General features: G+C 36.1%; 1 protein-coding gene across 2 annotated transcripts; it reads left to right on the top strand.

Moving 5' to 3' along the window:
• The first annotated feature begins 105 nt into the window (after nt 1-105).
• Prp4k (Pre-mRNA processing factor 4 kinase) lies at nt 106-23,224 on the top strand. Of its 2 annotated transcripts, none has more exons than XM_028178439.2 (10): nt 106-224; nt 4,406-4,455; nt 5,567-6,881; nt 7,124-7,264; nt 8,117-8,422; nt 10,957-11,045; nt 12,371-12,517; nt 14,929-15,197; nt 17,280-17,656; nt 18,752-23,224. In XM_028178439.2, exons 2-10 carry the CDS (start codon nt 4,445-4,447, stop codon nt 18,959-18,961), a joined length of 2,865 nt encoding a protein of 954 aa, XP_028034240.2. In that variant the 5' UTR covers nt 106-224; nt 4,406-4,444; the 3' UTR covers nt 18,962-23,224. The 2 variants fall into 2 exon arrangements, with proteins under 2 accessions (XP_028034240.2, XP_028034234.2); XM_028178433.2 differs by having other exon boundaries at nt 138-417.
• Nucleotides 23,225-26,334: the final 3,110 nt, after the last annotated feature.

Here is a 26,334-nt window from a genome sequence, read left to right as displayed (position 1 = left end):
TCTTTTTTTAAAATTTAGGAAGATCAATCGACCATAGAGTACATGATTTCTGGTAATTTATAGGATAAGCCTTGATTTGGATTTATGGAATAAATTTCATTGCCAGTTGGAACTCTGTAAAAACAAAATAAATCGTGACGGTTTGATACTTTGATAGATAGAGTGTCACGTTTATTATTTTATAGTTTTGTTCTACTTAAATAGTAGTAACCTACTCATTAAAGGTGAAGTTTAGTTACAATAATTTAAAGCTAAATAGAAATAAATTTTCTCTAAGTTACTGTACAGTTCACACATTTTTATTATTGAATTTATTCAAAGTTTATCGAACTATTTGTCTGTGAAACAATGCCTACAAATGTTTGGATTTTTTCGTAATTTTGTTTGTTTTTTGGAAAGATTGCAACGGGAATAGCGGTATGTTTAGAAAAATCAAGTTTATTCCCATTCTTAGCGAACTGTCTCTCAAAACGCTATTGTTATCTTCTGGATAATAATATCATTAACAAAAAAAAAAAAAAAGAATAGGAACGCTTCGAACGAAATGTTTTAAAAGTTTGCGAATCTCAGTGAACTTAAAGCGCACAGCGAAAGAATTTTCACCACTGATTATATGAATTCCGTTTTCAAAGACATCAGTGAACTCTTTATAGAGTTTCGTGATTTATATTATCCAAAGTACTTTTTTTCACAAAGTGTAGTTTAATCAGTCATTAAGTATATAATTAGAAAATGGGTTACAAATAAGGACATCCATATATTTGAAGTGACATCAAGAAGCAATTTTTTTTAGCAAAATTTGTATTTCCAAGTTACAAAATTTTAAGGTTAATAATTCTGAAGACAGCAGTTTCAATGAAAATTTCTCGTCAGTGATACATTATTTAAAAATCGTTTTATTTATTTTGCAAAATTGATGTCATTTTATGTGCTTATTGAGCAATAATCATAAAACTAAATAATAAAATATAATTAATTATAAAACTGTTATTGGCCCCAATAAAAGCTACAGTCCAGAGAAGGACCATGAGATTACATTTACTAACCGGAGAAGTGCTTAGAACCATATACTTGGAAAAATTAAATGTGGTGCTTGCTCTATTTACTGATTGTAAAATCAAAGGAGATACAATTTATTGTGAAAGTCTTTTAAACTGTTGAAAGTTTGTGTTCAGTTTATTATAGTGTTGATTAATACTTGGGCCATCCTTGGTAGTAAGCAGATTGCTTTTTATTTGTAATACACTTTAATCAGCTTGACCAGTACTTTGGTATCTAAATTATTATCCTTACTTTTTATAGGAATAAAAGTCCAAGCGATACGGTTGTCACCAGAGTTTAATGCATGTTTTAATTTTCAAGTTAGTGAAAATTTAAATGAAAAATTCCATTACATACAAATGTACTGAGTAGGATAAAAAGTGAGAATAACAACTTTTTAGATTCACTTCCTATAAAAAAAAAAATTCTAAAAATAATTTATTAATTATTTAAGTATTGCTATAAACTTTTTATATCAAAAATACAAAAGTTTATTACTACCTATTATAAACGTATGATAAAATGTATAATTACATACATACATACAAACATTTGAGGAAAGTTACCCGCTACTATTTAACACAAGGGAGGTTCTGATCCCAAACTTATATAATAGATAACTGATAGAAACTTATATATTATTTATACAAGTTTCTATCATTAATATATAATTTATTATGCACATATATATTATATTATCTCCTTATTATGCCCTTAGTTGTGTGGACTATATGTAGATGAGATAGTGTGCTAGGTATTAGAGTACTCCCGGCAGAGCCTTACCTTATTTTTTATGTAGTCATCCAGTTCCGGATGGGTATTTTCATCAAATATCCAAGCATGCAAGCTGTTTAGGATATTTTTAAAATCGTGGCTTGTGGGGCCGATAGCATTTTTATCATTTCTGGACCATTGGCAGCTCAAAGATTTCATAGATCTCCTATGTTTTGATGAACCATCAAATATATTTCTTTGTCCCAAAATATGTATTTTTTTATATTAAGTACTTAAATGGGTGGACGAGCTCACAGCCCACCTGGTGTTAATTGGTTACTGGAGCCCATTAATATCTACAACGTAAATGCTGACACTCACCTTGAGATATGAGTTCTAAGGTCTCAGTGTGTTATAACGGCTGCCCCACCCTTCAAACTGAAACGGATTACTGCTTCACGGCAGAAATAGGCGGGGTAGTAGTATCTACCTGTGTGGACTCACAAGAGGTCCGACCACCAGTAATTATACTTTTATACCCTTAGATATTATACATTATATATAGGGTGTGCCCCATACTTCAATACAATATGTCCAAATAGGCTTATGAATTATACTGTATATTTGTTGATTGCTAGTTTTCAGTTTCTACTGAGTAACCAGACTTTTGTACTTCAGGTTATTTAGAACTCTTTTGTTTGCACATGTTTTTTCCATGTAATTCTGTATTCTAAGTGCATTTGTATGTACTAACAACTACTTAATCATATGTTGATGAGGAAGTCGAGTACCATTTAAATTTGTTGACTGGCAGTCCTTTTTGCAAAGGCTAAGTTTGGTGAAGGTTATGTGCACAGATTTGGATTTAGCTAGTAGCGATTCTCCATTTGGCCATCATTTTCTCTATTTTATGAATTCCGCTTTGTAGGAGTTCAGATGCTCGAGTTGGGCATGTACTCAAAGCAAGCAAAGTTGTATCATCTCCAAAAGTTGCGACTGTAAGCTGTTGGCGCTTTGGTAGGTCAGATTTATATACAGAGAGTAAAAGACTGGCCCCAGTACAAAACCTTAAGCCATTAGTGGTATGTTTATTGAAAAAATCCTTTAATTTTTCTCAACTTTTGAGAGAAGATGCTCCATTCCTTTCCCGCAAAGCGTATGATGATAGAAAATTGACATGGTGCTTGTTAATATTGACATTATTTTACAATGATTTTTTATTTGTATTCTGTTGTCCATTATTCAGCTGTGTTTATGGTTATTACTACTTCTAATATATAAAATTCTCATGTCACGTGGTGCGTGATTGAACTTCTCCGCAACGGCTCGACCGATTTTCGTGAATCTTAGCGAGCATATCGGCCAGGGTGGAGAATCAAATAACATTTATTTTTCATCCCCCTAAATCTTAAGGGTGGTCCACCCCTAAATTTTTTATTTTATTTTTTTGACAAAGATTTTTGTTTTTATTTTTTTATGATACAGCATACAAAAATACATACAACCCTAAATTTTCATCCCTCTATGATCAATCCTTATTTTTTATTTGTTAATTAAAAACTTTAATTTTTTTTGCCAGAATATTGTTTTTATTTTGTCATGACTTAGAATAAAAAAATTCATATTACTCTAATTTTCACTCTTATACGATCAACCCCTGTTTTTCCATCCCAATTTTTTTTTTTTTATTCTATGCACAGTTCCGCTATAAGGATGCAAGATGGCAATCAAATATTATAATTGTAGTACGATAAATTCGTATTCAGAGTTTAGAATTTCAAGTTCCTTTAATTATGATTTTTTTTTTAATTCAATTTCATCTCCCGCCCTCGCCAGTCGATTACTGATCAACTATCAATCGATCAGTTATCCCCGCCAGGGGTCACCACTCATCCAGCAAACATCACGTAGTAGGGATGAGGACAAAGCCGGTCTCCTGTCATACTCACTATACATTTTTCGGCCAGTTTTTTTTGGTTTTATTTGTGTATCAATCGTAGCAGTGACTGTTATACCTATTATTTTAATTTTTCTGTGCAACTCTCATGTTAATTTTACTGTCATCGTAAAATTATCATTAATTTCCAGTGCAATAATTATTTATTTACAATCTTATATATAAAATTCTCATGTCACAATGTTAGTTACCATAATCCTCTGAAACGGTTTGATCGATTTTTAGGAAATTTTATATGCATGTTCAGTAGGTCTGAGAATCGGCTACTATCTATTTTTCATACCCCTAAGTGATAAGGGTTGTCCACCCCTAACATTTATTTTTATTTTTGGACATTTTTTTTTGTTATAATGAGGCATTACCTAGGTATGTGGTTGAATGAGGTTTTGTTATTTTTATACTCCCTAATCGTTCACAGCGCTACAGGCCTCTTTCACTCATTTACCACATCCTTACACACTTACAATAAGTTACTTTTTTTCTACACTAGAATTTCTCTAGAAATCTTATATATGACAAAACAACGTTTGTCAATAAAAATACAATTAAGCAACACATAGAACTTTTAGGCTTAACTTAAGGCCATCTTAATCCGCAGTTACTCTATCAGCATAAACTTATAAAAAGGATCAATAAATATTTTGTATATTGATTGAAGTGTTTCATAGTAATTTTATCTAAATTTTGTTGCAGAATACTGTGAACTTGAACAGTGACAGTGCCAGATTTAAAATGGGAAAAGAGTAAGTAAAACTAAATCGAAGGTAACTTTCACTATTTTCTATTATACAGACAAAATATAAATTCTCATAATTCAATCGTCGTCGTTAATTTAATCGTTGAAGTCGTCGTGGCCTAAAGGATAAGACGTCCGGTGCATTCGTATGTAGCGATGCACCGGTGTTCGAATCCCGCAGGCGGGTACCAATTTTTCTAATGAAATACGTACTCAACAAATGTTCACGATTGATTTCCACGGTGAAGGAATAACATCGTGTAATAAAAATCAAACCCGCAAAAATTATAATTTGCTTAATCACTGGTGGTAGGACCTCTTGGGAGTCCGCACGGGTAGGTACCACCACTCCGCCTATTTCCGCCGTGAAGCAGTAATGCGTTTCGGTTCGAAGGGTGGGGGTAGCCGTTGTAACTATACTGAGACCTTAGAACTTATATCTCGAGGTGGGTGGCGCATTTACGTTGTATGTGTCTATGGGCTCCAGTAACCACTTAACACCAGGTGGGCTGTGAGCTCGTCCATCCAACAATGCAACAAAAAAAAATCATATACATTTAATCAGAACATAAAAACATGAAAACAGAACAATGGGCAAGATTTCTTTTTTAACTGTTTAAAAATATATTTTATCTGCTAGAATCTCTGTAAGAATTTCAATTATTGTTCATTTAATTTCGTAACTATTCATACACATATATACACACATTATCGCCCTGAAATCTGTCATAGCGGATCATTACTCATTTTGTGGTCTATGTTTCGTAGGTAATTGTAGAAAGTTAATGCCATAATTGGCAATGTCAATCAAATGAACAATAAATAAACAAATAAAAAAATGCAAAGTCAAAATACAAAATCTGTTCCTTCATCAATATGAGCAGTTCCGAAATGAATATTAATATATCAATCGAGTTAATTAATACAAGTAATTTGGAAACCAGGTATATTGCGTTATGAAGGAATTTTGTTGTATTTAACAATCACATATACTCCTTCAATACCGATTAATTCCTGTGATATTACAGAATTGTTGAATATGTTGTAAAAGGAACTAAAGAAGATAAAATAAGACCGAAAGAGCTATTTGTAAGTACCACGTTTTATTTATTTCTCAGGTCTAAGTTAGATGACATAACTAATGGTGATAATTATGAAGAAGATGGAAAAAAGAAAAAGAAAAGCAAGAAACATAAAAAACACAAAAGACCGACTGCCGATGAAGAGGATTCTGTAAATTTACATAAAAAGAAAAAGAAATCTAAAAAGGTGAAACAACAGAGCCGAGAACCGGAGAGTGAAACTTCCTTATCTGATGTTGAAGATTTGATCAACAAATCCAAACGGTGTCAGTCGAAAACTGGCAACAACTCCGAATTACATTCTCCTTTGATAGATTCTATAAGTACAATACGTCGGGCTTCTCAAAATGGGGACACTAATTCCCATTATAAGAATCACAATAGAATAGTAGAAATCAAAGAGGACACGTTAGAAATAATATCATCAAATTCTGAAACTGAAAATTATCAGGAAGATTGTGCAAGTCCCGAATTAACAATGATCGAAGACGATCTTAATTTAGAAGAACTCATGAGACAAAAAGAACTATTACAAGCTAGACTTGTAGCATATTTTTCTGACAAAAGTGACGAAGAAAGTATTGACGCCAAAGATGACAAACCCGATGAAATTATTTGTATAAATGACGATGTGGAATCGCCCGAACCGAAAAAATCCAAGAAAGATCATAAACATAGGAGCAAACACAAATCAAGCAAGGACAAGATTTCAGAAAAACATAAACCTCGTCGGCAAGAAGAAGACTTACGTGATATCATTAACAGAGAAAGCAGAAGAGAAATGGAGAAGAAGAGAGAAATAGAAGATAAAGAATATCGTGACAAGAGAGAGAAAGAAAAGCGTAAACAAGAAGAACGGGAACGTGAACGGGAAAAGGAACGAAAGCGTGAGAGGGAACGCGAGAAAGAAAAAGAAAGGGAACGTGAACGCGACCGAGACAAAGAACGCGAGCGTGATCGTGAACGAGACAGGGAGCGGGATCGCGAACGAGACAGGGAACGCGATCGAGAGCGAGATCGTGAACGAGAACGGGAACGAGAAAGAGAGCGAGATAAAGATCGAGAGAGGATAAGGGACAGAGATCGCAAATCGTCTGAGATCAGGCGTCGCGAGCAGGAAACGTCTAGAAGCCGAAGACAGACACGAGATAGAACTGCGGAACGGGCAATACGCAGATCCCGAGAAAGATCAGTCTTGAAGATGAGGGAACGATCTCGAGAACGGTCACCTGAACGAGCTTCAAATAACCGATTGAGACACTCCCATAGAGACAGACATTCACCCGGGCGCAACAGAGAGACAAACAGAGACCGTTCACAAGAAGCTTCGTGTTCCAGGAGCCACAGAAAGGTACATATTTGAAAAATACAAGTTTTGTAAAATAAAACAAGAATCGTAATGCTTTCCCGTATTTAATCGTGTAAAACAATATTCCTTAAAAATACGAGCAAGAATTAGTTAAACTCTTACTAAACAATAAAAGCAACGAGAAATTAAAACACATAAAGTACAATTAGTGCTACGCCGATAATGTCATCAAAAATAATGTCAAAGTGACTCGTATAAGAACAATTATTGTATATTGGTTTCAGGGCACCCCCGATGTCACGCACGTGATACCCAGCTCTAGCGATGAAGAGTTGAACATCGATATAAACACTGATGATGATGAAGAAGAGACCGAGAAACAGATAATCGAGCGACGACGCAAACAGAGAGAGCAGCTCATGAAGGTATTTTCACATTTAAATTTAAAAATATTAATTACTAGCGACCCGCCCTCGCTTCGCTTCGGAAACTGTAATTTATTATTGATTTCTCCACTATTTAATGGATGCTATTATACATATAAACCTTTCTCTTCAATCTATGAAAAAAAAACGCATCAAAATCCGTTGCGTAATTTTAAAGATTTAAGCATACATAGGGATATAGGGACAGAGAAACCGACTTTGTTTTATACTATATAGTGATTTTACTTGATATTGTTGTTTCTTTTATTTTCTATCAAATAGTAATTTGTTTCGTATTAAAGGTTAAGTGTTTATGATGATGTATTATGAGATCGTCCTTTTGCCAGAACTTATTATAGGGGTCGATAAACGACATTGCTTGTTGAGACATTTTGAACGGGCAACATCAATTGCAATACAAATTGAATGTTTTTTTGAAGTTATACTTCTTTAGGCGCGTTATGAAAAATTGATGAGAGTGAAATTTTACGATGCGCGCGCACCGTGACACAAAATTAACAGAATGAAGTCGCCCACTAAATCGCTCATTACAATACGACCGACGTAACTTGGCGAGTCTGAATATAGCCGCAGGTGAAATTTCCGAACCGTACCGAGAATTTATACGATGTCAAGAAAAGGGATGTCCAATATGCGTGTTTGAGGATGTTGTTTAATCGATTTTTTTTCAAATTGATTAAAAGAAAAAAAAAGAAATAAATTTAATAAAAATAAAGTATAACCTCTTACGCGCGTACATAAGTACACGTACCCTTTTTTTTACTGAGATAGTTTATGAAAATGTTTCGATATAAACTAGATTGTTTAATATGATGTTTAATGTTATAACAGAAACTTGGATGCGATACTCAGTCGACATCTGAAGGGAATTCGACCGTGGAACGCACGCAAAACGCAACGGCTTCACCGTTTAGCCCGCAAAGCCAACGTTCTGTGTCGCCCACTTCGAAAAATAAGTCACACGACCACAAGGAAAAGAATAAAGAAGAAAGGAAACACATTAGAACGGAGACACGCAGCGAAACGCTCATCAAGAAAATCGAGAACGAATCTAAGAGCACAATCAAACTGCAAAAGTCTAATAAAGATAGCGAATGGGATATGTTCGCGGATCAAGATAACTTTGATAGCGTCGATGTGAGTACCATAATTCGCTATTTCTATTATATTCTTCCTTAGCTAGCTTAAGATTTGATTGTGTGAAAGAGATAAATATAAGCAGATCAGCTACGATTGCAAAAAGTCTATTAACCTGTTCTTGTGGGTGTATAACTATTTATTGTTTTTTTATCATTTAAACTCACATACATACATGGTTACATTCGTTCGTTTTCGAATTTTTTGAACTAAATTTAATTTTGGAATTCACAATGTTCATTTTAATAATCATAATTTATTTTTATTATCGCTTTTTTATTTAATTTTCTGGTATTGTAATAAAATGATAAACATATGCTCATGTGAAGTATATCACATGGTACAAACTACCGAGAGTAATACAGTGATTCTCAAAAAAGTATAGACATTCAAAATATTCATGTATACATGTGTTAGTCGTACAATGATCTGTTTTTGGGCTAGTGAAGTAATTTATGTTTATGTTATGGTGTTGGATCGCACCTACAGAATTTTGGAAATGTTATCAAAGCTCTACAAATAAATACATAAATGTTTTTCATGGCAGTAAACATAAACAATCTTCACTTATCAGCTATATTCAATTAGCCACATTAATCGCCACAAATAATTGAGAAACTTTTAACCTTAATTCGTGTGACCCGTTTGTCTTCTTGTTATTCAATAAATCGCCGCTCGTTTTATAATTTGACCTGAAAATAATGAAATAATTGAATGAAATGATAATGCAACAGTTTATAATGATAAGAGCATCACTATTTTTATTTATTCGTACCATAGATGGGCTAATGAACTCACACGGCCCGCTTGTTGTTAATTTCTCAGCCGAAACCCTTATACATTGCGACGCGAAAACCCCACTCACCTTAAGAATTGTGGTTCAAGTCTCAATTGTATAGTATAACTGTGGTCCCACCATTTAAACCAGGACGGATGACCAAAGGAACCTAGGCAGGGTGGTGATACTCACCCCTAAATGCTTATAATAGATACCATAAGTAATACACGTTTTTTTCCCATATAAATTATAATCAAGTTCTTTTTATGAAGCTGTTGGTGAAAATCATTAATTAACATTCATATTAATAGGAGCTCAATTTACTTGCTAAATGCTATAGAAATTACAGATGGACACGTCAGTTTATAATACCAATAGAATTGTTTAAATTATCACGTAGCACGTGCCTCAAAGAACAAATTTCTTTGAAACGTGATTGATTATAATAAATAATATCGATGGGTGAAAGGCTAGTTATGTACAATATATATTCGTAAATCAGCGAATTTTTTAAGACTAATGATTCGATGTTATTAATTGAACTTAAATTAAGTTTACCCCGTTAAAATGGCTGAAGAAATATTTTTGCATAGTAACAACATGCCATATATTGGGGAAAAGGTTCTTTGCATTTTTTAAGAAAATTCACAACGTTCTTTAATGTAGTTTATTTACATTTTACTAAAGTATGTAAGTACCATTTTGTTCGATAACTTTTTGCCATCTAGGTAGGTAGGTAGGTAGGAACATGATCCCATTGCTATAGAAATTTTGGGGCTTCTGATCAAAATACCGCGACAATTGATTTTGGCAGTCCTCTCGTGAAGTTAATCTGACACTGCCTAAATAATTCGATGCATTAACACATCCCAGCCAAGCTCTCTTAATTTTTGCTGAGTTGTTAAAGATGTGTGAGGTCTAGCGTTATCATGATGAAAAACCACACCCCTTCTGTTGATTAATTCCGGCCGCTTTCTCTCAACTTCTTGCTTTAATCTCATCAATTATTCGCAGTAGAGCTCAGAATCGATGGCCCTGCCTGGTGGTAACAGCTCATAATGAATAATGCCCTTCCAATCCCATCACACACACAGCATCACCTTGTTGCGAGTTAACCAGGATTTCGCCACAGTCTGTGATGCCTGACCGTACTTTGACCACGACCTTTTTCGCACGTTCCCGTCGCACGATCCACTTTTCATCACCAGCTATCAGCTTCTTCAAAAATTTTTCGGTTTCATTACGTCGTAATAAAGAATCACAAATGAGTACACGGTTCATAAGGTTTCTTTCAGTGAGCTCGTGAGGTACCCAAATATAGAGCTTTTTTGTGTACCCAGTTTTTTTCAAATGCGCAAAAACGTTTTGTGGTCAATTCCCAGTTCTTTAGCTACGTCGTAATTACTGATATGCCGATCTTGCTCCACTTTTTCAAAAATGGCTTCCATTTTATCCGTAATAGGGCGACCAGAGCGACGTGCATCTTTGACATCAAAATTCCGGATTGAAAACGCTTAAATCAAATTTGTGTCATTCTCACAGACCCTGTACTAGGTCCATGAACATCGCAAATTTTTTTCGCAGCTTGCGTTGCATTTTTACCTTTTTTGTAGTAAAATTTTAAAATGTAACGAATTTCTTCATTAAATCTTGACAGTACGAAAAATGAATAAAACTCACACATTTTCCAACAAGGTTTTATTGTTTGTATTAAAAAAAAAGTGTTCTAATATGTAAATTTTGGAAATTATTACAGACGCCGACGACAGGAGATTCAAAGACTAAACTTGCTACGGAGAATCCGTCACTAACAGATAACTGGGATGACGCTGAGGGGTACTACAGGTAAATTAAAATCTCTGCATTAGAGATATTCATGATTTTATCTTTCTATATACAATAAAGTAATTATATCAAATTTGATTATTCTAAGTATTTTGAATGAATTGGAGGTGCAGTAGTTTAGACCTCCGACTGCCAGGCTTGGTTCGATCCGGCCAAAGATTAATGTGACGAATGGGTCTGTTTTATTGTAGTCAGGTTAATATCTATATATCTAAACATAGTAAATTCGTTCACAATCTAAATAGAATTTTGTAACTTCATACTTCTTCGTCTCTTTCAACGCTGTTTTATTGACGCTCTACATATTTTTTATTGCTTAGATGGGTGGACGAGCTCACAGCCCACCTGGTGTTAAGTAGTTACTGGAGCCCATAGACATCTACAACGTAAATGCGCCACCCACCTTGAGATATAAGTTCTAAGGTCTCAAATATAATTACAACGGCTGCCCCACCCTTGAAACTGAAACGCATTACTGCTTCACGGCAGAAATAGGCAGGGTAGTGGTACCTACCCGTTGTGAGTCCTCAAAAGAGGTCCTATCACTAGTAAAAAACATAATATTAAGTCGAACTGCTTTTCAAACAGCGCAAGCAAGGAAAAAGTTAACGTTTTTAGATGACTATATGTTAAACTTATAAAATAAAATAAAAAAGGAAGCTCATTTTGGTCATTTGAAAATGTATATGATTCGACAACAAAGTCACTAAACGGGTCAAAGTGTTTTATTTACTAATATGTCTGATTTAACTGTGCTTGGTTTGCAATGTTTTATATCTGACCGAGAAATCGATTGGCACTTATTGCTGCAGCCTTTTAAGATAACTTAGTTCCGGACCATATATGTATATCAGCTTTTTTCCCCTACCTATACCTACCGCCCAGACGGGTAGGAGAGCTCACGGGCTCAAGCTCAGAGAATTTGCTAACACTTGCCTTAGAAAGAGCAGTGCTTCGCTGAATCTACCACCGGCTCGGAATCGCGACCCACTGATAAGATCTGATTTTTTTAATTGCTTAGATGGGTAGACGAACTCACGACCCACCTGATGTTAAGTGGTTACCGGAGCCCATACACATATACAACGTAAATGCCGCCACCCACCTTGAGAAATGAATTCTGAGGTCTCACTTTTAACTACGGCTACCCTACCCTTCAAACCGATACGCATTACTGCTTCACGGCAGAAAAACCAACCTGTGTGTAGTCGCAAGACTACCTAACAGCAGTAATAAAAGTCTCATCTCATATCAGTCTCTGATTCCCATAGTGCAGGGGATCCTACTCTGATGATGTTGTAACTAAGTCCTTTATTCATTGGCAGAGTTCGTATCGGCGAAACTTTGGACAACCGCTACAATGTGTACGGGTACACGGGCCAGGGTGTGTTCTCTAACGTGGTGCGAGCCAGGGACCAGGCCAGGAGTAACACTGATGTTGCCGTCAAGATCATAAGGAACAATGAGATCATGTGAGCATTCGGAGCGATGAGACTATTATATACAGGTTTTCAACCGCACTCATGATAGGGTTGTCTATACAGGTTTTATATCACACTCATGATAGGGTTGTCTATACAGCTTTTATACGATACTCAGGATAGGGTTGTCTATACAGGTTTTATACGACACTCAGGATAGGGTTGTCTACACAGGTTTTATACCACACTCATGATAGGGTGTTCTATATAGGTTTTCTACCACACTTATGATAGGGTTGTCTATACAGGTTTTATACCACACTCATGATATGTTGTTCTATATATATTTTATACCACACTCACGATAGGGTTGTTTATACAGATTTTCAACCACACTCATGATAGTGTTGCCTATGCAGGTTATCTACCACACTCATGGTAGGGTTGTTTCCTAAGTTTCATTTTATAAATTATTCTATGTCTAATATTAAACACCATTAATAGAAAAGTTTCTCTGGACTTAGTATCGGAATTCGTTATGAAATAACGTGGAAATTAATTTTTAACAGTAAATTAAGTCATATCTTCAACGGTAATACGACAGATTCGACATTAATGTTAAACAAATCAAAGAAGTTTATGAAATAATAAAATCTTATAAATATTGCATAATTGACGTTTCTATACTAATATCTAAATCTAGAGTGGTTTTTACGGATGTTGCGTTATACGAGGGCGGCACTGAAAATTTCGGGAATTAACGAAGTGACACAACATTACTATTTAAAAATGTATTTGTTGCTTTTCGAAGTATTCTCCGCGAAATTTGACACATTTTTCCATATGATGGAACCAATCATTGAAGCAACCATTCCATTCGGAAGTTGGGGTCTCCAAAATGGCCGTTTTGTAGGCGTCCACAGCTTCTTCAGGTGATGAAAATCTCTGTCCACGCAATTTATTCTTTATTTTAGGGAAAGTATAGAAATCATTAGGGCTTAGGTCGGGGCTGTACAGCGGATGGTCTAATAATTCTATGTTTTCTTGCTCTAAAAACTCTTTTGTTCTGTGCGCGGTGTGAGAACTCGCATTGTCGTGATGGAGGATGATGCGGCGGTTGCAGTTCTCTTTACGGAGTTCAGAAACGACCTGTGGCAAACAAATGCTAGCATACCATTCTGCATTAACCGTTCTTTGTCCCTCAAGAGGAATAGTTGTAACATGGCCGGTTTTGGAGGCAAACGTGGCCACCATTTTTTTTGCAACACTCCGTGAACGAACAATTTTTGTTGGCTTTAACTCATTTTCGAACACCCAAACTCGTGACTGGTTTTTTGTTTCGGGTTCGTACGCGTATATCCAGGATTCGTCACCTGATACAATGTTGTATACAGCATTTGAGGATCCTGCGTGGAATCTTTCGAGAGTTCTGACGCACCAAGTAACGCGAGCCGCTTTTTGCTCTTCACAGAGCGAATGCGGTATCCATCGGGGAAACAACTTTTTTACACCTAATTGTTCATGCAAGATTATTTGTATTTGACTCATGCCAATGTCTAAAGTTGCCTGAATTTCGCGGTATGTCACATGTCGATCTTCCTCAATCAGCTTACGCACAGCATCAACGTTTTCTTGGGTGACTGCAGTTTTTGGACGACCTTGACGGGGATCATCACTGAGCTTGACACGTCCACGTTGAAACTCAGCCAACCAGCGATAAATTGTATTTTTGGATGGGGCTTCATCACCAAATGCAGAAATCATCCGGTCAACACACTGTTTTTGTGTTAAACCACTTCGAAAGTCATAATAAATCATCGCTCTTGAATTTTCTTGAGTCAATTCCATTTTCTCAACGACTAAACAAGTTTGACAAAACCTCGTGACAAGACCGAGAATCTTTTTTTAAATAAATAAATGGTATTCGATTTTTAAAACCAAGGAGTTTTCAATTAAAAAGATTTTAATATGACAGGCACAGTGGAAATATTCCATTCCCGATACTTTTTATTGCAGCCTAGTAACTGAACCATGCATCCGATTGACTTGAAACTTGGTATCCATGTAGAAAACACATGTACTTAATGGATAGGCTAATATTTATATATTTACATATGTTGTTAATGATGAGAATCTTTGTGGGATGAGAAATGATAATGTAAATTTTAAATGCACACCGAAGCAGACGGGAACAGCTAGTATCTTATAATTTATTTATTATTTCCTACCTATGCTAATAGCCTTGAGAGGCTATTTCAGCTTCGCCCTAACGTGTGTAGGTGAGCTCTCGGGGCTCAAACCGGAGAGTTGCTAACACATACCTAGCAAGAGTAGTGCTTCGCAGAATCTACCACCGGATCGGAAACGCGACCCACTGAGAAGGTCCGGCGAGAAACTCAGTGACGGTGACCGGACTTATAATAGTAAACCTGTTTTGAGGAAAACTAAAATGCAAATTTCAGGCACAAAACCGGTCTCCGCGAGCTGGAGATACTGAAACGTTTGAACGACGCCGATCCAGAGGACAAATTCCACTGTCTCCGTTTGTTCCGGCACTTCTTCCACAAACGTCACTTGTGCATGGTGCTCGAACCGCTCTCGATGAACCTGAGGGAGGTCCTAAAGAAATACGGAAAGAACAGCGGCATCCATATCAAAGCGGTTAGGAGTTACACGCAACAGATGCTCCTAGCGCTCAAGCTATTGAAGAAGACGGGCATCGTACATGCCGGTGAGTTTGACTTGTTTTGTCGGCTTCGAAAATAGACAGAGTGTACTCTGCTCTTTTTTGTATATATTAACATTGTATACCGAAGGTGAAAGGCAATTTCGTTTAAGCAACATTTCTACGACGTAATTAAAGGTAAATTTTATTTGGTATTAGCATCAACAGTTCGATGTTCTAATTGAACTTCAATTATGTTTATATAGTCCCCGGCACGTAACTTGGCAAGAGTCGCTAGATGCGCAGAAGTCGTTTCTTAGGTCTCTTTGGTTGTCAAGCGGGACGCGGGGAAAGACGTAGCACCGTTCCGAGCGCACGATTGGTGAGTCAGTCGACCCTCCCCTCCCGCACCGCGTCCACGTTCCGTTCGCACCCGGTTACACATGCGCCTTCTAAAGTTGTAGGAACCCTTTGTTTATATTGAGTTTTTGTTACGAGTTGTTATTATTATTTTAAATTTAGTTTTTGTTACGAGTGTTATTGTTTTAAGTTTGTTTGCAATGCCAGGACCAAACACCAATGACCATATAGTTAATTCAGTCTCTGAGCGTTTTATTATTTACGTCAGTGACGACAGCGACTCTTCGTTATGTTGACGATGAGGAGCCAACTCCTTCCACCAGTTCAGGTGCTACTATAAATTTAATCCAAGGGGTAGCACTATTAGAAAATGATAGTGACGACGGCGACACATAATTTTTAATATTAAGTATATTTTTTTAAGTAAACTTCTTAACTTTTAATTGTATTTTATTTATAACGCCTAATACACTTCACGGATTCCTCTCTTTTCTTTAACTTTCTTCTAAACACACAGGCTTAAAAATAAATTATGGCAAATAAAAAAATTAATAAAATGAAATTAAATAATATGCGGGCAATAAAAGTGACCATTTTTTTGTTGCAATGTGCACTATGCGCGACATTACCCCCACTACACCAAAACCTTGCCAACTTACGTGCCGCTTACTATACTATTAAACTAACAAAAGAAGTTTTTTTGTTATGATTTTTTTGACAAATATTAAACTTTAGATGGCTCTCCTGTAAAATTGAAAAAAAGTCGCTTAAATCAAATAGCCTTTTACCCCTCGATATGATGGCGTCAGCGATGGCTGGCGGCTGTTCAGTCTTTATTATTCGAGAATTATTCTACCATCATCTCGTTTTGACCATCGCACCGCCGGCCAGCTGAGTAGAGTTCATCCATACTACCTGTAGCCACTGCGGTCATCCACAGTGCGTTTCCAGAGATCTTTTTTGCCACGTACCATCCGGCTATGGAATGAGCTCTCCTCCACGGTGTTTCCCGAGCGCTATGACATGTCCTTCTTCAAATGAGGCTTGTGGAGAGTAGTAAGCGGTAGGCAGCGGCTTGGCTCTGCCCCTGGCATTGCTGAAGCCCATGGGCGACGGTAACAACTCACCATCAGGCGGGCCGTATGCTCGTCTACAAGGGCAATAAAAAAATTAAAAAAAACAAACATGTGGCACTCGGGAACTGCCGCGGTAAAGCTATTGCATAGCATTTTTTATCAACTTATGCAATTATAATTAGACAATGATAATTTAATATTAAAACAATAATAAGACAATACCACGATGTTAAACATTAATAAAAGCAAAACCTTAACTGTCCCCTTCACACTCATAAGCTAGACCGCGCGAGAGAGAGATGGGCAGACTTTTCATGATGCGCATGCAGTGTGACGTCACACCACGCGCTTATTCACAAACACTACACAAACGCAACGTGTGAATGTGTTGAACGCGAGCTACATAGTAGGCGTAGGGGGGGTGTCAGGTTATTTTCGTTACGGAATTTCTTGATTCAGTCGCCGCGCTCAAAGCCCGCGATAAAATCTATCAATAGCTTAAAAACTGATTTAGGCTTAGGTTATATAAGCCCTATAAAAATAGTGGCTGATGCGTATACAACCGTAGCTTTGAATTATATTAATGCAGCACTTCCCGAATTGGTATCTGTATAGTCTGGTGTTTTCGTTACTCAGCTTTCTAACTAGCACCAAGTAAAGTAAAGTGATCTTCGTTTGTTTCACGTTTTATTTCGTCATCTCTCGTACGCAGATATAAAACCCGACAACATCTTGGTAAACGAGAACAAACTAAATCTGAAACTGTGCGATTTCGGAGCGGCGTCCCAGGTCACCGACAACGAGATCACACCCTACCTGGTGTCCAGGTTCTATAGGGCGCCAGAGATAATCCTGGGCGTTCCATACGATCACGGCATCGATATGTGGTCGACTGCGTGCACAATATACGAGCTGTCGACCGGGAAGATAATGTTCAGCGGCAAGTCCAATAATGAAATGTTGAAGTACTTCATGGATCTGAAAGGAAAAATACCCAATAAAATCATCAAGAAGGGACATTTCAAAGAGCAACATTTCGATGCGAATTGCAACTTCTTGTATCACGAACTGGATAAGATCACCGAGAGGGTAAGTTTTATTGAATATAATACAATTACAATACAATTTTGAAGTCATCGTGGTCCAAAAGATAAGACGTCCGGTACATTCGTATGTAGCGATGCACCAGTGTTCGAATCCCGCAAGCGGGTACCAATTTTTCTAATGAAATACGTACATAACAGATGTTCACGATTGTAATAGAATCAAATCCGCAAAATTATAGTTAGCATAATTACTGGTTGTAGGGCCTCTTGTGAGTCCGCACGGGTAGGTACCACCGCCATGCCTATTTCTGCCGTGAAGCAGTAATGCGTTTCGGTTTGAAGGGTGGGGCAGCCGTTGTAACTATACTGAGCCATTAAAACATATCTCAAGGTGCGTGGCGCATTTACGTTGTAGATGTCTATGGGCTCCAGTAACCACTTAACACCAGGTGGGCTGTGAGCTCGTCCACCCATCTAAGCAATAACAATAATAAATAAATATTGTTAATAACAGATCCGATAAATAATGACTGACAGAAATATTAATATAACATTCAATATTAAATTATTTCATTACCACATATTTTTAGTACTAACATATGCAGAGGTTATTATTATTGATTTAAAATATGATATTGATTTCTGTGTTGCCACTTACTATACATTATTTGTAAGCAACATCAGTGGCGTCATCAATATTTTTATTTTCATAATGAAACTTTTAAAAAATCATTTATATATGTCAACAATGACTGAATATAAATATATGAAAATTAAATGAAAAGCCAAAAAAAAGGAACCATTCATTATTTTTATATTAAACTAGCTGACCCGGCATACTCTTTAGTGCCTCAATCGATAATAAAAAACTAAACTTTTGTATAAAATAAAATTAAAACAAATAAAAGGAATCCGTCCGAATGGGGCCACATCAAAGGAAAAACAAAATTGTTATTTTTATTTAATTCCGAGCATTTTCATATTTATCTACCTTTTAAACCATCTCTGGATTTCCACAAATAATTCAAGACCGAATAGCCAAATCGGTCCAGCCGTTCTCGAGTTTTAGCGAGACTAACGAACAGCAGCAATTCATTTTTATATATATTAAATAAAGAAATTCATCTTGTGCCAACAGGAGAAAGTGGTGATAATATCCAGCATAAAACCTACAAGAGATCTACAAACTGAACTAGCGCCACCGCATCACAGGCTGCCTCTACCAGAGGCCAAGAAGATCTCCCAACTGAAGGACTTACTAGAACGCATGCTTATGTTGGACCCGGCCAAGAGAGCCTCTGTCAACCACTGCTTAGCTCATCCCTTCATACAAGAAAAACTTATGTAGCCCAAGCTAAAAGCCCACGTGAACACCAAAAAGCGAAACCATTAAATTGACGTTAGAAATTAATGCCACATAAATAAATATATACAAGTTTTGGTTCGAATTCAACATTCAACTGAGAGAAGATGTTGCTTGAAGAACAGTGTTTGTGTGTTTGATGACTTTTTGAATAAACGCTACATGAAGTCCTGCGATTGGTAGATTAAAGCACTTTTACATTCGATTTGATCTCGTTTTTTTTTGTTTTTTTGTCCTTATACAACCTAAAATCTTTGTGATAATGATATAATGGTAATCTATTTTTTTATTGCTTTATATCTATCTAAATATTACATAAAAGGAAAGTAGGTAAATATATGTTTGTCCTGTATGCGTTCGCACACAGATTAACTGATTCACTTAATATTCTATTGTATTCTTGGGAAACGATTTTGTTCATAGTACCCTCAACGAATGATACTAAATTAATCTAGTGATTAAATAAACACGAGATAGTCCTAAAAGTGTTTCAATCATCACTCACGGGGCAAATTGTTGAAATTCGAATCCTTACTTAGTATAATCTGTTAAAATTGGGAAATACAACCACAGATTAATTAAAGAATGTCATCGAAGCATAACCGCCGTCCAGAGACAATGTTATATTTTTTATTTGCGATTTTTTAATGAAAACAAAGCTTGATTTTGTTCGTATTTGCCAATTTGTAATGTAATATATTACTAACTTGGAAGTTTCATTACTAAGTGATTACGCAAATGTTGACTGGGAGGCCAATTTAAATATTAACTTGTTGAATGACCGTTCATTGTCCGCTACTTTTAATTCAGCATTGGTCTACATTAAACTTACAAATCATAGATAATACAAATTCAATGCCCCACTAAAATCTCATGTAGGGTGTATTGTGAATCGTCACCGGTAGATACAAATAATTGTTAAGATCTCATCACGTACGAGTTCAACTTACATTCTTTAAATAATCGAAGACTGGTTGTATTAATATGTTTAGTTGAAATGTAATATTCATTTGATTTCTCGCACAATAATTATTGACACATTATTTATGATTAAGTTTGGTGATGCAGCGAATACGAATAGTTGGCTGAAATTAACACGACGTACATTACCGTCCAAAAGTTTGGAAACAGCCAGGTAAATTATAAATTAAATATAAACAAAATGAAAATTTAACTTTACGTTATGAAATATGAATTTTCCCTCAAACTTCATCGCCATCATCCTCATTGAAGTGTACGCCTATCTCTGTTATTATCTTCTTGCACATTTTAAGCATTCTATTAATAAATCTCTTAAAATTTTCTTCATCCAACTTGTTCCAATCGCTCTCCAATAGTGGCCACAAATGTTCTCAGATTGTTGGTGATCGATTTTTTACCCTTCCGTACTGTTCATCCCAGACAAGTTCGAAGGTGAAGTTATACCCTTGATTTGTTGCGGTTTAGGTATTGGAATTTGGGCCTCCCAGATGTTTTTCTATCTTAATTTTCCCCTGCTTCTTGTTTTTTTAGAAACTATGTAGTAGACACCTTTACTCGAGATTCCGAGTCTTTTACGGGGGGCTTAAGACGAATTAAATCATAAAACACGTGACACGTCAAAATTATGGAATAAAATTAATCTTTCGCTTGTCGGCGATGTTTTTGTTGAATAAAAACAGGTGTGCTTCTAAACTTTTGGACGGTAGTGTATATCATTTTTCTTAAGTTTTCTTATGTACAAGTAGATACAAAGGTGTACCAGACAACGAAATTTTGGATGAGTCACAAAAATAAATTCACAACGGCAACCGATCGAATTGTTTAATTGACGGTAATCGGATTTTTTTTTTTGTCAAGTATATTTCTACGGACAAGTCAATGTTAGGAATGTGCTGTGTATCTGTATATACATTTTTTCTTTGCGAATGTCTTGAAAGTATTCGGGGAATTCGAATATTCGTTGCATCACTGATTAAGTTAGCTTTAAGCTTATTTTAAACGACTCGTTTATGACGTCAATATGACACTCAAAAAAGTTGTGGCTGTAACATCTAATGTCGATTTTAATTGGTTCTTGCGAATCTAATCTATCACTTGGGCTTTCGATTAATGTATTAAAAAGTATGTACATCTAGATCTAGTAAGATTTTTTCCGGTTAAACTGAGTTTTACTATTGAATATTCCTTTAGATAGAAGTTTTTGGCGGCACTTATCGGAAAATGTATTTTTTACACTGATTATAATTATATAGCTGAATCTAGTTTAATTTGTTGGTTCAGTTCAATGACATAATCAAATTAAATTCTAGAACATTCGTGACTCCTTCGTATTCTGTAGTTAAGTTATGAGCGCTCATAGGCCAAGCTGTGTTCTGGTTCTCATTCAAGAAGTCACAGTTTTGAAGTTTGGTTCGAGACTACTATCTTTTCTATAGTTTCTAAAGTAATACGAAAATCTTAAGTTTATGATTATGCTCCGTAAATCGTTGTTCGGTATGTGAATATAGTTTATATATACATTGTTAATTAGAGATAGCGACTGATGACTATCTACTGACTAGATGAAACCCAACTTACTACTTCGATAGTTCATCTAATAAAAACACTTTAATAAATTTACAAACCAATATTCAGTAATGTTCTTATTTAGGCTGTATTTCGTATAAATTTGTTCCCGGTAAGAAGTGTCACATCGAATTTGTTGTTTTTTTCAATAGCAGATACTCTGGGAAGGATAATACCTTCTAGATTACATATATCTAGAAGCGATGTTTTCCAAATAGCAATAATTCGATTGATTTACTTCCATAGAATTTAATTAAAATAAAAAATCGTATATTTCTGGAGAGTTTGAATTGTAAAATTATATTGAGAAGCTTATGATATATTCGGGCGATTATTGTTTGATGTAACTGAATTTTACGACAGATATTTCTAATGTAGCATTTTCAAGGAATTAGCACAAGTATAAAGCAGAAACCGTATTGTATTATTATAATTGTTTGAAACATTACGTGATAAAGTAACTTTGTTGCGAAGTGCGTGACTATTATTGCATATTCGATTTTGTATCAACTAGCCTTAGACAGACAGTTGTAAATATTCAATAAGCTGATTTAAAAATCAAATAAGAATCTATAAATTTTGTATGAAACACGAAGATCGTAATATTTTTTCTAAATACGTGTGGATTACCAAACTGTGTTTTAGATGAAGTAAATGTACTTGTGAGAAAGTAATGTCTGGGTAAGAACAACACGGTTTCGTGGGAGTTGAGCGTTAATCTTATTGGGAAGTAATCGAGTCGACGTATGCGTGAAAAATTTGAAGGCATTTCGTTTGCAATCGGCGTTCCAATGTTTCTAGAGATTGTTATCCTTTAAAGCACGGACGGCAGAGATAAGGAGGACAAACTTACATGGGAGACGATTTGAAAATGTGTTCATCTGTAAGCGGAAAATTACAACTCAAAAATCCATATGAATGTAACTTTTATAAACGGAGTGAAGTGGGCAGAGTTGAACAAAAATAATAACTTTTGGCGCTATCTTTGAAATGACACGACTCACTACAGTGGCGCCATCTTAATCGGTCGCTTTTCGACAGACACTTTTTTATACAGAACTATATAGCTTTTGCCCGCGACTTCGTTCGCCTGGAATAGTTACTTTGGCATAACGCTAAATTTTACCCGCCTCTTCATTTACGTAGAAAGTGAAAATATTTCTGAATAATAGAATGTTAAGGTGCTATGTAAGGTACCAAAATCACGCTTTTTAACCGACTTCAAAAGAGGACGTTATCAATTCGACCATAATTTTTTATTTATGTACATTCAACGATTAAATCTTTTAAAGGGGAACAATTCTCTCATACATTAGGCACTTTTGCGAAACTTTAACCGTTTCCGCAGCGCACGCAGTGGAAGCTCTCAAAAGAAATTAAAACCCCGATTTTGAAACATTCTTTATTGGTGCTCCGCTTGTATTGGGCTTAACGTGATGTTATATAGCCTTCTTCGATAAATGATCTATCTAACGTTGAAAGAATTTTTCAAATCGGACCAGTAGTTCCTGAAATTAGCGCGTTCAAACCAACAAACTCTTCAGCTTTATAATATTTTTATACAGAATGTTCTCGTTACCTCTGCCCCTTGTAAAGTTAGAACAAAGGTTTCAGTGATGACTAATGTCAGCTGCACCGGCGACTGACAGTAACGCGGTGTTCCGTGACATGTTGATGGATAATAAATTAGTAAGAATTGTATGATGTGTTTTTTTTTTTTTTTTAAGAGGTTTTATGACCTGGTAACTAAGACCTTTAAGTCATGTCTTATTTTACTTTATTTTCTTAATTTTATGAAAAATGATAATATGGAGTGAAATGAAATGAAGATGATTAATTTGAGACATTAATCAACTGGGATGAAATTTAATGAAATGAGATGATATGGGATGAAATATAATCGCAGTAAAATGGTGGTCATTTACTGAGATTTTTTCAGTGGACTTTTTGGAGGAACCCGAGAAGTTACGTCCAGCAGCTTTGTTTCATTTTCCCACATTTGTGCACTTTCACAGATATTAAACGGTTAATAAACCACCATTATTACACATTTAAACCTGAAGAAACACTAAATAGACAAAATAAAACAAATCACACAACTTCACTCCTCGCGTTCCCGCCAAAAAGTCTGTGTTTTATTTTAATGAAGTAGTAAACAGATTATGCGAGTACATATCGACGCTTGAAAGGCAAACGTGACTAAGCGACAGTAACTGCTTTGTAGTACGTAAATGATAGGCAATAACCATATTCGATGCGCAAAAAATATATATTTCTAAATCTATTAAAATAATTTCAATCCTACAGCTAGATTCGTTAAAATATTTTTTTTTCAGGTATTTCAACTTTAAATTAGTCTACTGTAAAGTTCATGCATTATCGCTTAGTCATGTTTGCCTTTCAAGCGTCGATATAGTTAATGTCGCCAAGAGAATGTCTCTGCTAGTGGCACGGCGTCTTGCGAGCCAACGCGGATAAGTACCACAACCCTGTCTGCGTTCGACTTAGAGCAGGGGCTCCCAAACTTATTTTGTCTACTGCCCACTTTGAGAATAAATTATTATTTAGCGCCCCCATTTTATCACCTACTTAAACGATATCTAAGAGTCCTCCTAGATAGAATTACAAAGCGCCTCCTAAGCTTCTACACAGAGCCCCCATAAATTTTTTTCAGATCTCTTACCTTTAGTTCAGCAGCGTCCACAAGGGGCCGTTATCGCCCACTTTGGGAAAGGCTGACTTAGAGGGATCCACAGCCGATATAATAGAAAAACTTAAAGCTCGTGCTTCAAGATTGATAGCGGCATTCACGTTGTAATGTCTATGGTCTTCGAAATCCTGCCATTATAATTGGAACGATTATCTGCTTTGCCGCGGCAATATGCAAGTATTGCAGACCCGTGTTGGTTCGCTCTTATCACTCATAATTGTCGCGTGTAATTTGCACTCAGGGACCCTTTTTCACTTATACACCTCACATACGGTCACAAATTGAAAAGTTAAGTTAATAAATACATCTAAAGAATTTGAACATTCGAAATTTTAAGATTTCCACACAAATAAAAAAAAATACTAAGTTTTTGAAATTAGTTATATCGAAGTCGTCGTGGCCCAAAAGATAAGACGTCCGGTGCATTCGTATCTAGCGATGCACCGGTGTTCGAATCCCGCAGGCGAGTACCAATTTTTCTAACGAAAAACGTACTTAACAAATGTTCACGATTGACTTCCACGGTGAAGAAATAACATCGTGTAATAAAAACCAAACCCGCAAAATTATAATTTACGTAGTTACTGGTGGTAGGACCTCTTGTGAGTCCGCACGGGTAGTACCACCGCCCTGCCTATTTCTGCCGTAAAGCAGTAATGCGTTTCGCTTTGAAGGGTAGGGCAACCGTTGTAACTATACTGAGACCTTAGTACTTATATCTCAAGGTGGATGGCGCATTTGTGTTGTACGTGTCTATGGGCTTCGGTAACCACTTAACACCACGTGGGCTGAGCTCGTCCAACCATCTAAGCAATGAAAAAAAAGACAGGACTATATATTGTATCAGTTAATATACGGGTTTTTTACCGTACGTAATTTTTTTTTATTTTTTTTTATTGCCCGTGTTGGCAGACGAGCATACGGCCCATCTGATGGTGAATGGTTACCGTCACTCATAGACGTTAGCAGGGCCGGGGCAGAGCCAAGCCGCTGCATACCATTAAGTAGGTACTCTCTCTACAAGCCTTCTGCTACGTACCTATTGTATGTTCTTGTTTAAAGATTTAGATAACAGTTAATACAATGCAATTACGATCGACCTCTTTATCTGTAGGTGGGCTGCAGAATTTCCTTAGTGATGTCCATGGAGTCCAGTAAACTTTTAATACCAGGCTATTTCTGAACTGAGGATTCTTAAAAACTGTTGTAATAAAACTTACTCAACCCCAATGAAAGTAATGTCAATCGAAAACTCCTCAATAAAATTGTAATTCGGATTCGACCTTCAGTAAATGAATTCGACTTACATTGGAATATTTTCAGTTCGTCTCTTAAGACCGAACTTTGATGAGTTATCAATCGGTCGATTGTTTTGGGTTGTCATTATATTAAACTGTAGGCAACAAAAAATACATTTCGTGACTTTTATTAATACATACCTACTTGCATATGTAGAGGAAGATGATTTTTGGATGAATGCAAATATTTTTTTAAATCCCTTGTCTAAAATAAAAATAATAATTAAATATAACAAAAAATGCAATGAGTATGGACTACGAGTAGAAGGCGAAAAAATAAATACCCACTATTTTGATAATATCTTGTATTTAGTGGTTGTCTGGAACCAATATGGCTTTGATCGATAAGACTGATTATTGTTTTGTCGGTAATTTACTACTATGATGTTCAACAAAATTTTTCACTACTCTACTCTTATTGTCAGATTCAGACTCTACTCTTATTGCTCTGAGGAATTGTTCGAGATGATACCGGCATCTCGTTTTTACCATCGCACCGCCCGCCACCGGAGTAGAGTTCATCCATACTACCTGGAGCCACTGCGGTCATCCACAGTGCGTTTCCAGAGGTCTTTTTTGCCACGTACCATCCGTCTATGGAATGAGCTCCCCTCCACGGTGTTTCCCGAGAGCTATGACATGTCCTTCTTCAAACGAGGCTTGTGGAGAGTATTAAGCGGTAGGCAGCGGCTTGGCTCTGCCCCTGGCATTGCTGAAGTCCATGGGCGAAGGTAACCACTCACCATCAGGTGGGCCGTATGCTCGTCTGCCTACAAGGGCAATAAAAAAAAAAAAAAATTACA

This window comes from Bombyx mandarina, chromosome 01 (assembly GCF_030267445.1).
Source record: "Bombyx mandarina strain Sakado chromosome 01, ASM3026744v2".
NCBI lineage: Eukaryota > Metazoa > Arthropoda > Insecta > Lepidoptera > Bombycidae > Bombyx > Bombyx mandarina.
Note: the sequence above shows the minus strand (reverse complement) of the source record. Positions and strands in the feature narration are given on the sequence as shown.

Bases quoted from the DNA above. Each gene is read 5' to 3' on its own strand.
- Prp4k (XM_028178439.2), top strand. The intron at 7,265-8,116 runs GTATTTTCACAT...ATGTTATAACAG, and splicing joins AGAGAGAGCAGCTCATGAAG to AAACTTGGATGCGATACTCA. The intron at 11,046-12,370 runs GTAAATTAAAAT...ATTCATTGGCAG, and splicing joins GACGCTGAGGGGTACTACAG to AGTTCGTATCGGCGAAACTT.